The sequence below is a fragment of the Eptatretus burgeri genome, chromosome 14, assembly GCF_056783735.1.
Source record: "Eptatretus burgeri isolate ZD-2024b chromosome 14, Ebu_testis_v1, whole genome shotgun sequence".
In the NCBI taxonomy this organism is placed as follows: domain Eukaryota; kingdom Metazoa; phylum Chordata; class Myxini; order Myxiniformes; family Myxinidae; genus Eptatretus; species Eptatretus burgeri.
The window spans coordinates 44,467,004-44,480,368 of NC_140974.1; the positions used below are offsets into that span (position 1 = coordinate 44,467,004).

General features: G+C 39.4%; 1 protein-coding gene across 9 annotated transcripts in view; it reads left to right on the forward strand.

The window, feature by feature from the left end:
* Positions 1-13,365, forward strand: part of LOC147013064 (netrin-G1-like) — a 247,762-nt gene that overhangs the window by 222,597 nt on the left and 11,800 nt on the right. For 5 of the 9 annotated variants that reach the window (XM_085854571.1, XM_085854567.1, XM_085854566.1 and 2 more), the window contains 2 exons: positions 727-842; positions 10,475-10,609. In XM_085854571.1, coding sequence (XP_085710697.1) covers positions 727-842; positions 10,475-10,609 — 251 coding nt within the window. The remainder of the gene's footprint in view (positions 1-726; positions 843-10,474; positions 10,610-13,365) is intronic. The other 4 variants (XM_085854569.1, XM_085854572.1, XM_085854570.1 and 1 more) reach the window with 1 other exon arrangement.

Here is a 13,365-nt window from a genome sequence, read left to right on the forward strand (position 1 = left end):
AACATGAGCCAAGGGTTCAGATATGGGAACACAAACACATTAACCCCAAGAAAATGTTCCTTTGTTTCCATTGTGATTTGATCCGCAGTCTCTTCATGTATGGAAAAAGAGGAAATGAAAAGGAATATGAACAGTGTGACTTACCTTGATAGAGTTTGAACATCCAATGCATTTTTTTGATCTGCACTGAAATAGAAAGAACAATAATTACACACACACACAAACACACACATACACACACACACACACACACACACACACACACACACACACACACACACACACTTACATTGCATCTTCAAAATTGGCAACAAATTAATTTTGTCCCTGGGCAAGAGGCAAATATAGACACTGGACTACCTTCAACAACACAGCTGACAGCATAGTTTGACTCTACAGCTTCACCCAGAAGCCAAGAAGCAACTTTACTGTGACCGTCCATGCCACTATACCTGGGATCAGGCTCTAATGGAGGGCAAATTATCGCGCCTCACAACTCTGTTGTTGAAGAGATCAATAATGCTTTTGTCGCAAAATTTCCTGGAAAAGAGTGGGTTTGTTCATATGCAGATACTATTGTGGATGATAAAAATGAAGTAGCAATCCCAATCGAGTACCTAAACTCACTTGAAGTCTCAAGGCTGCCTACTCATTGACTTTGGCTGAAGCCAGGAATGCTCACCATGTTACAAAGCAACCTCATCCTAAGAATGTCCTCTGCAATAGATAAGAACACAGACGGCTCTTGGTGCAGCATGTCATCAACGAACAACTACTGCAGGCAACAATTGCAAGATCACACAAAACTGTGCGAATTCCTGGCATTGCAACACAGCCCACTGGTGAGTTCTTTTCATTTCTTTGGCAACGACAGCAGTTCCCAGAACAGCTTGCATTTAGAATATCAATAACTAAATAAACAATCAAGAAGGGCACTCAGTAGAGCACATACCTCCGCCACGCAATGCCTGATCCAACAGAATATATCAGGCCCAATAAATATATCGTTTTTAGCCCTATCTCTCAATGGTGAAGAATCACTTTAAAAATTAAATAAATCTCGTATCCCGATCCAGATTTGGATCTTCATCAAAATCGAATCAATTCGTTCTTGTCACACACCAAACCTGTCTATCAAGTTTCGTACGAATCAGTCCCCAACTTTTTGAGATATCGTGTGATATATCGGTTTAGCCCTATCTCTCAATGGTGAAGAATCATTAAAAAAAATTATCAGATCCAGATCCGGATTCGGATCGTCACCAAAACTGAATCAATTCGTTCTTGTCAAAAACCTAATGTGTGGGCAGAGGTTCCACCTTTGGGGGCAGAGGGTAATAAGGCTCTAGATCAAACTTTGCAAAGAGTGTTCCCATGTAATCCAGTTTTCGCACATGGGCAACGACATGTTTTTGCTTCCCACCTTTGTCATCCACAAAATATTTGGTTTACAGTTCCAAAAGATTGATTCAACAAAACCAAAAATGCTGTATATAGAGAAGTGCTTTGAATTTTTTTTTTTTGTTTAAATAAAAACAAAACTAGAAGAGCACTCTTCGTCATTGTGATATCGCCACATATGCGTACACCCACATTATTACATCATTAATCAGGATACATACTTGACCCAAGTTTGATTTAAGTCCCTAAACACAGAATCAAATTATTTAATAATTGTGGTTGCCAGACCATGAGTCCAATAAGGTTCAAATGTAAACACGTATTCCCCATGACTATCAGATCATAACTGTGATGTTTCATGTTGATTGATGAAGTGGCTCAAGAGAAGCAATTTTTTTAAAATGTTCGTTAAATCCAATATGGCTGCCAGACCATGTTACCTATTAATTATTTGTAAACACTCTGATAACTGCAAGGCTTGGGGAAAAAGTGAGTGAAGTTTCCCCTCAATCTGTCAAGCTGTTCTGTAGAAGATGGTTTCTAAAGGTTTGAGGGTAAATCCAATATGGCGACCAAACCATGTGACTTATGATGTCAGAGTCAGATAACTTTGTTCCTCATGGATAGGTGATCATAGCTGTAAAGATTCACCAAAATTTGTTCAGCCATTTCTAAGAAGAAGATTTTTGAAGATTTTTATGTTAAAAACAATATGGCTGTCGAACCATGTGAATGATGCCTTCATCACTTTTCCCCATATAAAATGTATCCCTAGATGACCCTCAAAAATTTTCATACTGATCACATAAAGCATTTGACGTATGCAATTATGATGTCATAATGAAGCCAACTATGACATCATCAAAAAAATCACACTTGTTTCCCATGGGGAGTACTTCACCTGTGTCAAGTTTCATTCTGAGATGCAGAGGTCCAAAGTTTTTCCTTTTTTCCAACATGGCTACCACACCATGTGACCTATGACATCCTAATTGTCATAGAAACATTCCACATGAGTAGTCGCACCTATGGGGGAAATTTTGTGTCAATCGGATAAGTGGTTGCAGAGAAAACAGAGAAAATTAGCATGGATGGATACGTGTGGATGGATAACCCCAAACCATAATGCCAACGGCAACTTCGTCAGCAGAAGCATAAAAATTTGTAATATAAATCTTTAAAAAACTTTTTGCAAGCAATGCTGCAATGGGAAGTACAGCATATATAAAGAAATATATATATATATATATATATATATATATATATATATATATATATATATATACACACATATACATATATATATATATATATATATATATATATATATATATATATATATATATATATATATATATATATATACACACATATACATATAGATACTGGAAAACCCTGACACAATCCATGAAACCTAGTCATTCACGGGTTTGTACATGTGTTCCGTTTCTACTTCATTCGCGGCCCCCGTGCTACAGCTACATGCAGGTTTTGTGAGCAGAAATCATTGCCATCCACCCATGGACCCCCAACTTTAATAATTTATGGATATTTATTGTACAAAAATCCACAAACTTTTTCTTGCATATTTTATTCGTGGTAAGTGGACATTACTGGCACATAATAACATAAACTTTTGCAATTTCAAAATGTATTTTATATACTTGAAGGTAACTGTGGTATTAATTTATTTTCACAGAAATATGAATTATTATCGACCGATATTGCACACTTTTAGCTTCCCACAAATGTTAAATTGGGAATAGCAACACAAAATAATAATTTAAACTTTTGCACATTAATATATATATATATATATATAGTTTTTTGTTATTATTATTGTTTATTTATATTTGGATGACATACGTATGGCATTAGTCATAAGAACTGGCAAGATAGCTGAAGCCCGAGAGGTATTCGCATTGTCTTCTCTGGGTGTCATTCCTGACCTGACTATAAACTATTGCTTCACAGGAAAGGTGATAAATCCATGTCTGTGCCATCCACTGGATAGTTGTTAAACTGGGCATTAGTTGGTCGACATTAAAGATTACATGGTGTCCTTCACAAAGAGGAGATGAGTAATTGCTGATGCCCTGAACAAATTCCAAGTTCCTGTCACCTTCAATCAAACGTCCAACCTAGCTAGCCGGCTTGTGTAAAACTTGAGCAATAAACATTCCCAGGCTAACCCCACACAATCGTGGGAATAATTGGAACTGTTAAGCTAGTAGTTATAGTAATACTAGTAATAGTAGGAGTAGTAGTAGTAGTCGTAGTAATGGTAGTAGTAGTAGTACTTTTGTTGGAAAAGCTTTAGAAGCTTGCGCTTAGGGTGCAGGAAATCTCAGATAGACATAAGTTTCTTGTAGGAGTAGTAGTAGTATTAGTTCGTCTGTATTATTATTCACAACATAATCCAACCTCATGGACATAACTAAAGAGATGCAACAAATATATAAGCAGTTGTTTTACCTGTCCTCCAGAGGATCATGTGATGTCAATTTGGTTATGATAATGGTTATTCATCCTGCAGCAGTTCCAGCACTTTGGTTGTCCATATTTGCTCTGAATCATTACCAATAAGTGGGAGAAAAACGCGACGAGATTTCCTTGGTGTCGTGCAATCTTTGCCATATTTTACAAAAAATAGCCAGGCCTAAGCTAATGTTTCTTAAGGTGCCATCTATTTATTACATATTCAAATATAACAGAAATATTGTTCCTTCCTTCCCTGTACTTCCTTCTCCCCTGCCCCAAACTTACCGAAAAGCAGTACAAACTGGAACTTGTGGATTTAAATCCAGCTGAAAGCAATAGTATTTGGCATTTTGATTTCATTGCTCAAAGAAAATCAGGCTAATCCCAGGAGAAATACCATGTCACTACTGGATTTCAATTAAAAAAAACCTAGCTGGCTGATTAATGCCCTTGATGGTGGAACTCTGCCTCCCAGCAGCATCCCAGCAAGCTGGTACTCATTTTGCCAACCTCAAAAGGATGACAGACTGAGTTAACCCCACCTGGGATTAATGCAACAGCTGAGTAAGATTTGAACTCAGGACCTTAGGATCCCAAGCCTGCCATCATAACCATTAAGCCAACACCAGGCATATCATCCATTATTATTTCAAAAATGTGTCTTGTACCATATTGCTAATTTTCATCTTAATGTAAACACTGAGCCTGTTTATTACCAAACAGATCATCAATGTGAGGACTAGTTTTCGATAGGACCCATTGAAGGTCATCTTCAAGTTGCAGTCTTGCTTGAAGTTAAGATTTCATCATGAAGGGGGATGATAATCCGGTCTCGCATAGCCACGTCGATGAAAACACCATCAGGGCACAAACTGCCAATCTTGCACCCGCATGGTATTGATTCAGCATATATCAGCAGAAATCTGTCAGACTTCTCTTCAAAGATATCCCAAGCTGTAGAACCATTTTCGAGATCAATGAGAGAATCCTGGACATTTCACGCTGCCCATAAGCATCCGAGATGTGGTTGCACGCTGTCCCAGAAGCATCCCAGGTAGCTCTATCACGTCATCACATCAAAATGAGTTTCAAGCTATCTTTGCGTTCAATTCAGAAAATCAGGGAAGCGGGATGCAAACTCTTTGTTCAATTCAATGAGATGGCTTTGAATGAGAATTTTCAAGAATCCTGGCAATCTCTCACCATTTCCACGGTTCACTTGTGACGTGAGTCAGACTTTCGAACATTTTGAAATCACCACGTCCAATCTTTGTGTTCCAGAGTGCGAGTTTCCATTTAAAAAAAGCATTCAGCTTGTCAATGATCCCAAGGACTGTGACATCGCTTCCATGCCGTGACTGGTTGAGAGCACTAAGATGAGAAAATATATCAACAAGATACCCAAGATATATTTCCCACTCTGGATCATCCATTCTGGTAACAAAATCTACTCCCTTATTCTTCTTCTTCTTCTTGGTCCCATCATCACGATTGAAAAATTCCCCCATCTCCATCCGAAGGTCGAACACACATCTCACAGCATCGCCACAAGATAGCTGGTGAACTTCAGCATGAAATGTGAGCCATTCGTGAACAGAATCTAAATCCTCGCAGAGTTTGTGAAAGAGCCTGACGTTCAAAGCATGTGATTTAATTTTGTTTACCATACTCGTCACAGTGGATGGAACACCTTTTAATTATTTCGGTAGAGTCTGATGCGACACAGTGTAACATGCGTGAATCAGGAGCTCGAGAATTTCCCCTTTGACTCGAACTTGGAAGCTGGCTGGATCTCCGGCATAGCATTGCTGGGGGGCCATCAGTTGTACATCCTTTGACTTCAGACCACAATAATCCAGGGTGGTAAAGAAAGAAGATACCTCCTCGAAGACATCTTCACCCTTTGTTGTGGTTTCGAGATAACGGCAAAGCAGAAACTCATCCTTGAATTAATATTCGCCAACATATCGGACAAAGACAAGTAATTGTGCGCACTTGGAGACGTCGGTTAACTCATCTGTTCAGAGAACCCAGTTGGGCATGACTTTATTTCGGCTACAACTTGTTCACAAATATCCTGGGACGTAACACCAATTTGTCTCCCGATTGTGTTATCACACGAAGAAATAGTGTTGAGCATTTTTAGCGCTCTCTTCACCCACCTTGATTCGAAGGGTATCCTTTGTACAGAGTAGGATGAATATTTCCCCAGTTTTATGAGGTTTACTTTTCTTTTGCAATGCGAAGCGCCACCACGTATGATGCTTTCAACAGCAGCCTGTGATTTTTTTTGTTGTTGTTGAAGTTTTCCACCAGAATCAAGTGGAATCGTCGTCAGCACACTTTCCTTCCTCTGGAAGAAGTCAAGATGTTTGTTTGGGTGTTCAGGATGCACACGGTCCAAATGGCGTTCCAAAAGACTCAGCATCAAAGATTCCATCGTCGGGGTTTTGTTGCAAGTCACACACTCCGGGAGTTCAACTCATCCTTTCGTCGTTGACATGTGCGCAGAGTAGTTTCGTTTATGTGCTGAATGGTTGCACCTTAAAAGAATAACAAAGTTAGTCAGTACCTCTGTATAAAATAAGAGAACTAGAATGTCACTCGGTAGAGCGCATACCTCCGCCAGGCTGAACAGTTTACATTTGGTATCCCACTGATAAGGCCGGATCTGCATCCAGATCTTCACAATCTAATCGGCTTGTTCTTGTCACCTACCCAACCGGTCAACCGAGTTTCGTTCGAATCTCTCTCTAATATTTTGAGATATCCTGCTCATTGAGACAGGACAGGACCATTGAGACAGGACCAAGGGTGAAAACATAACCTACGTCCACCTTCAGTGGCAGAGGTAATAACAGTACCATAGTCCCTCAAAGTTGGAATTAAAGAAGTGTATAAAAAGTAGGAATAAGAAAAGAATAATAACAAGTCTGGAGATGGCAATGGTTCACGAGAATGTACACGGTTCGCCTTTTTTTTATTTTTTGACCTTCGAGGGGACGCCACGGGCAAACTGGCAGGAATCGGGAAAAACGTAAATGATGAAAGTTGTAGTACTCGAAGAGCACTACTTGCATATCAACTTTCATTCGAAATAGTTGAAAACCCGAGGAGCTCGATGCTCAGTTTATTGATTTTTTTGAGATTTTCTGAGTTCGTGACCTTGTGACCTTGACCTTGGGACGAAAATAAAAAAATCGAGCTCTGTGAGGCTATGCAGGTGCCATTGGGCTAACCAAATACCGAAACCCCTGCCAGATTCGACAAACCCCCTCGGAGAAGATGGAACTTGAAACCGGCTACCCCCTAAAAACACATGTTTTTGGGGCGTGGCTCCACCCATAATGGGCGCAGCTCGCCCATTCTCAGGAAAGCACAACTAGATCATGATACAAACCTCCCACCCAAATTTTATCAGGATCGGATCAAAACCCACAGAGCTATGCTCAGAACAGACAGACAGACAGACAGACACACCCATAACGAATATAGTGATCACTTCCTGACTCGTGAACCAATTACAGTACTGTAATCGATATTTTCATCATCACCAAGGACTATAGTATAAGATGCAAACTTTCCAAGTTGTTTTTTCCGTCGTCCACCACAAGGAAATTGCATACGTACTCGTACCACCGGTTGGGAAACTTTGATCCGAAGCCTCTACTCCAAGATGACTGCTTGCATTTCTTATATTCGGCAAATGTGAGCAATGATACCTGGCCATGAGGCACGTCACATGATTTTACGATCAGAGCCAAGAGTCGTGGGACAAACGAATATATTTGCAAATTTCGGAGATTAAAAAATAAAATTACAGGAAGGAATAGTACAGGATTGTTTTGTTTTTGAGTACCATTATTTATATACACTTTATCATCTCCACTATCAAACTCGCAACTTTCAATTATTTATTTATTCATATAGGCCTACGCATTACCATTACCGATACCAACACTGCCTGTAGAAAGTCCACACTCCATTTCAAAATTTTCACCTTTTGTTGCCTTATATCCTGGAATTAAATTGCATTACATCAGACTTTTCCCACCTTTATTTACACTAGAAGCACCCGCTCCCTTCAGGAGCCATCAAGGGGGTCATGTTATTATATTTATCTCTATTTTACTCCAAGGGGTCCCAGGATTACACACCCAAATAAATGGTTGTGATCGGTTCAGCCATTTTTGCGGCACCTGGGAACAGACGGATGGACGGACGGTGAATTATAGTGAGATATCGTAACCCACAACTTCCAAGTGAAAAACAAATGTGTTGGGATAGTTCTCTTCCAACTTTGCACACAATGATTGGGCAATTTTTGCCCATTCTTTTGTACAAAACTGTTCAAGAGCTCAGTCAAGTTGTGTGGGGAGTGTTGATGGACAGCGTTCTTCAAGTCATGCCACAGATTTTCGATTGGATTTTGGATGGGACTCTGACGGGGCCACTCAAGGACATTTATCTTTTTGTTCCTTAGCCACTCTAGTGTAACTTTGGCTGTGTGCTTCAGGTCGTTGTCATGCTGAAAGGTGAACTTCCATCCCAATTTCAACTCCCTTGCAGAGCGCAGCAGGCTTTCCTCAAGGATTTTTCTGTATTTTGTTGCATCCATTTTCACATCTATCGTGACAAGAGCCCCAGTCCCTGCTGATGAGAAACATCCCCATAACATAATGCTTCCACCACCATGCTTCACAGTAGGAATAGTGTTCTTTGGGTGATGTGCTGTGTTGGGTTTGTGCCAAATGTAACGTTTTGCATTTAGGCCAAAAGGTTCCACACATTGGTTTTATCAGACCACAAAACTTTTTGCCACATGGCTTCAGAAACTGCAGAATGTTTTATTTTGCATACCTCAAACGGGACTCAAAGTGGGCTTTTTTGAGTAATGGGTTATTTCTTGCCACCCCACCGAACAGGCCATAATTGTGGTGTGCTTGGGATATTGTTATCACGTGTTCACAGTGACCATTCTTTTCCATAAAGACATGTAGCTTTCAAAGTTGCCATTGGTCTCTTGATGGCCTCTCTGATCAATCTCCTCCTTGCTTGGTCAGTCAGTTTGGAGGGATGGCCTGATCTAGGCAGGGTTTTAGTGGTACCATACACCTTTCACTTCTTCATGATTGTCTTGACTGTGCTCCAAGGGATATTCAAGGCCTTTGAAATATTTTTATACACATGCCCTGATCTGTCCCTTTCCCCTTTCCGCAAATTTATCCCGGAGGTCTTTTGAAAGCTTTTTGGATCTCATGGTTGAGTCTTTGCTGTGAAATGCACTACCCAGCAGAGGAAACCTACAGGAACAGCCGATTTTATTCTGAAATAATCAGAATCACGACAATTTAAAACAGGTGGAGTCCAATTAACTTGGTGTGTGGTTTTTAAGGTGATTGGTTACACCTGAGATAATTTACAATTGCTATTATAAGGGGGTGGACACTTATCCAACCAAGATATTCTAGTTTTGTATTTTTTATTAATTTTCTGTAATTTGTAGAATTTGTTTTTCGCTTGGAAATTGTGGGTTACAATGTGTAAATGGAGATGAAAAAGTCTGATTTAATGCAATTTAATTCCAGGCTATAAGGCAACAAAAGGTGAAAAATTTGAAAGGGAGTGTAGATTTTCTATAGGCACTGTACGTCCCACCTTTAATCATTCATTTATTGGGGAGTCGATCCAGTCAAAAAAAAAAAATTTGATCTACCCTTATTATCAGTATTTCCGTCAATATGTTTGTCTGTCTGTCTGTCTGTGTCTGTCTGTCCCTCTGTTCGGTCCAGTGCTCAGTTATTACAATGGCGATTTCGATGAAACTTGGTTGGTAAGTTCATACCATGACCTAGTTGTGTGCAAAAGAGAAATGTTGCTATGGACACCAAACGGCCGAAAAACCTCTAAATGTGGGGGTATTTTAATGAAAAAAAAAACAATCTGCAGCATTAACCCTTGAAGCTAGAATCATGAATTTTCTTGTGCTTAATCCTCAGGTCATTCCCCCATCGAAAGGGCCCATTGCGTCAGGTTCTATTGGGTAGTCGACTACCCATGTCCGCCTACCGGCTTGTTCAGATACACTTTACTCTTCTACAACTTACATACCACCTTGACTTATTTATTTATATACACTTTACCATCCCCACTCCCAACACACAATGTTGAATTATTTATTTATTCATATACTATACACTCTTCCCCAAGTCACTATATATATATATATATACACAACATATATATAGTCACTATATATATATATATATATATATATATATATATATATATATATATATATATATATATATATATATAGTCACTATATATATACACAACATATATGTATATATATATATATATATATATATATACATATATGTTGTGCCATAATAGTGCGTATATTATACAGACTTTACCATCTCCATTACCTACATAATTATTTACTTACTTTTTTAATGTAAAATCTTCATGTGCCATATTTATGGTGCAGTTGTGGGCTGTGTTCTCAATGAAGACTTTGATCCTTGTTAATATCAAAATAATTGTTTCCTTTAATTCCCCCTTTTCACTGCCACCCTCGACCTCCAAGAATGCGCTTGTGACCTCTTTGGTTCAGTGCGCGATCACTGTGACGACTCCGGACAGTGTCGGTGTAAGGCGGGAACAACAAGTCCTAAGTGCAACCAATGTGAAACTGGATTCCACTGGCACAGAGGTTGCCAACGTGAGTCTCTCAAAAAACAAACATCACCACCACAATCACTTACATCATCACCACTGCCATTATTGCCATCATTGACTGTCATTGCCATGAAAATTCTCCTTCCCTCCACTATTGTCATAGTTATTATTAATATGTATTACACAGACTAAGATTGTCATATCACACACCATTGTTATCACCATCATTGTCTTTACCATCACTATAGGATTTACAAACGTCGTCACCATTATAATCACTGTTGCACTCAATACCACCACCCCAAGATCTCCCATAATTATCAGCACAATCATTAAAATTTTAATCATCAACAGCAGAGTGCTCATTACAACTATCAATATTGTCCTATCATTGAAAGCATTCAAAGCATCACTATCACTGACAGTCGAGCATAACCACCACCTTAATGTCCGTTTTATAGTGAAATGGAAACTTCTTTATTGAACTCAGTAAATGTCAATGTAAATAATACTTTACTAGCTGATATTACTCATGTTTGAGCTGCTTAGTCCCATGGGTTCGATTCCCTACCCGACAATAAATTGTCATTCCAATGCTTTACACAGATAGGACGAGTTAGCCATCAACGAGTTAGCCATCCTTTGGAGCAGATGTTAAGCCAGCTGTCCTCTCTGCCAGCATTCGTTTGTAGACTTTAAAGATGCCATGTTACTTGGAAAAAAGAGCAGGCCATTGTGTACTGGTCGGTTGGACAAATTCAAATGTTCCTTTCTGGAGGGTAGTTAACTCTCCACGCTGCTGCCTCATATGTAGTCTCGGATGAAGACCACGTCTGACCTGAGCTTTGTCCCAAGCATATTGCTATATAGTTGGTGGTGCCTTTTTCTCCTTGAGTACTGCGTAGTCATGTTGTATTATGAGCATTATGAGCATTATGAGCACTCAAATACATGTAGTCAAGGTCATAAGATTTATTCTTATACATGATTGGTGCTACCAGCCAGCTCATTGAGAACTAAGAGCTACATCTCCTTTCTTAGAATGAAGGAATCCTCCACTGCATTCATAATCACAGCAGTGAGGAAGTCAGCGTTTCAGAAGTGCAAATGGGTATAGCTTAGAGGTAGGAACACTCACCTTTGAGCTGTCTGGCTGGGTTTGAATCTTCATCTAGCTATAAACTGACCTCCATCAGAAGCACGTTAAGCCGTAGGACCAGACTGTTTGTGATGGGGCCGTTGGTGGATGTTCAAGATCCCATGACATCTTTTTCACAAAGAGTATGTAGCCAAGTTATTGTCGGCACCCTGAACAAATTACAAATTCCTGTCATGACTAACTGCTAGGAAGGTAACAACAAACTACCCAGCACAACCCTTGCCAAAAGACTGCTTCAGGCACCACTGACACTGCATTGATGATGATGATGATGATGATGATGACGATGATGATACACGGAGAATAGTTTAGTCTTCCTATAGGGACTCCAAATGCACATTCCTAGTTTAATTTTGGAATATATCTATTTACATTATCAGCACGAAGTAAAACGTTGTGCTCTTTATGTGATGAATTTCTGACCTGTGATGAATGAGAAACGAGATTGAATATCAAGATAAAGATAAAGATAAAGATAAGGGTATGGACACCAGTGCAGCAATGAGTATACAGGACTTCATGGGGGAAGGTAATATACTGGAGGCAAACTTGGGATATGTGACTGGCTAAACCCAATGGTTAGAATATGACAACATGGTGGCGGTTGTTCTATTTACAATACAGTTTATGAAAAACCTTGTTCACACCTCCAATATTAGATTGCTTTAGTCAAAAATCCAATATGGCATCGAAGATGGCCACCAAACACGAATCACCCATAGCTCTGTTTGTGTTTTAGGTAGAATGTTGAATGACAGCTCGAAACCCACATATTTCATGTCAAGAATTTTATTTTCACCGGAGGGGACAATACGTTTGCTGTCTGTCTGTCTATCTGTCTGTCTATCTATCTCTCTGTCTGTCCGTTCCACTTGTGGTTTTTCAGACTTTTTTCCCCATACCCCTTAGCATATCCAACTGAAGCTTTGTACTTGGCTTTGTTTTGATAACTTAGAGAACAAGCTCAAGTTTCATGGCGTTTCGTCAAATTTTCACAGAATTGTGCCCTTTTTGGACTTAGAAAAAATCTCATCAGTGGGGGACATGTATCGCAAAGCAATTCTCACTTTTGTTTAATATATCAAATTGATAGAGTCAATGTTTTTGGCAAATATGTAAAATTGCATCAAAACTGTGTCAATATGGCTGCCAAACATTAAACCCCTCTTAGATCTGCTTGTAATTTGGCTTGATTATTGGGTTAAGATTCCAAACTCAGAAAAATTGAAGCCAAGGATTTCATTTATTGACAACACAACTGCTAACTCTAAACATACATATTTGAAGGCAGTCTTGTAAAAAGACAGCATCCTAATCCAGAGGACTCTAATCCTCATTATACGGATTTTGCACCATTGACCAAAACCACAGTTTTGACCCATGGATTTGACCCACAACCACAGCTATGACCCAAGTATGGCTTTATAAAGCACACCGTCTTGTTTGGTACTGGGAGACTGTCATACAGTTACATGTTGTCAGTTGAACACATTGAATAGACACTCTTTATCCAGCCATTACGCATGGTTTCAACACACTTTCTGTCATGTGCCAACCACAGTTAACGGTGATGAAGCCGTTAGTAGGCCACCATATCCATGTCCAGATAAGTGTCTGTGGTGTGCTCGATGAATGTGTTG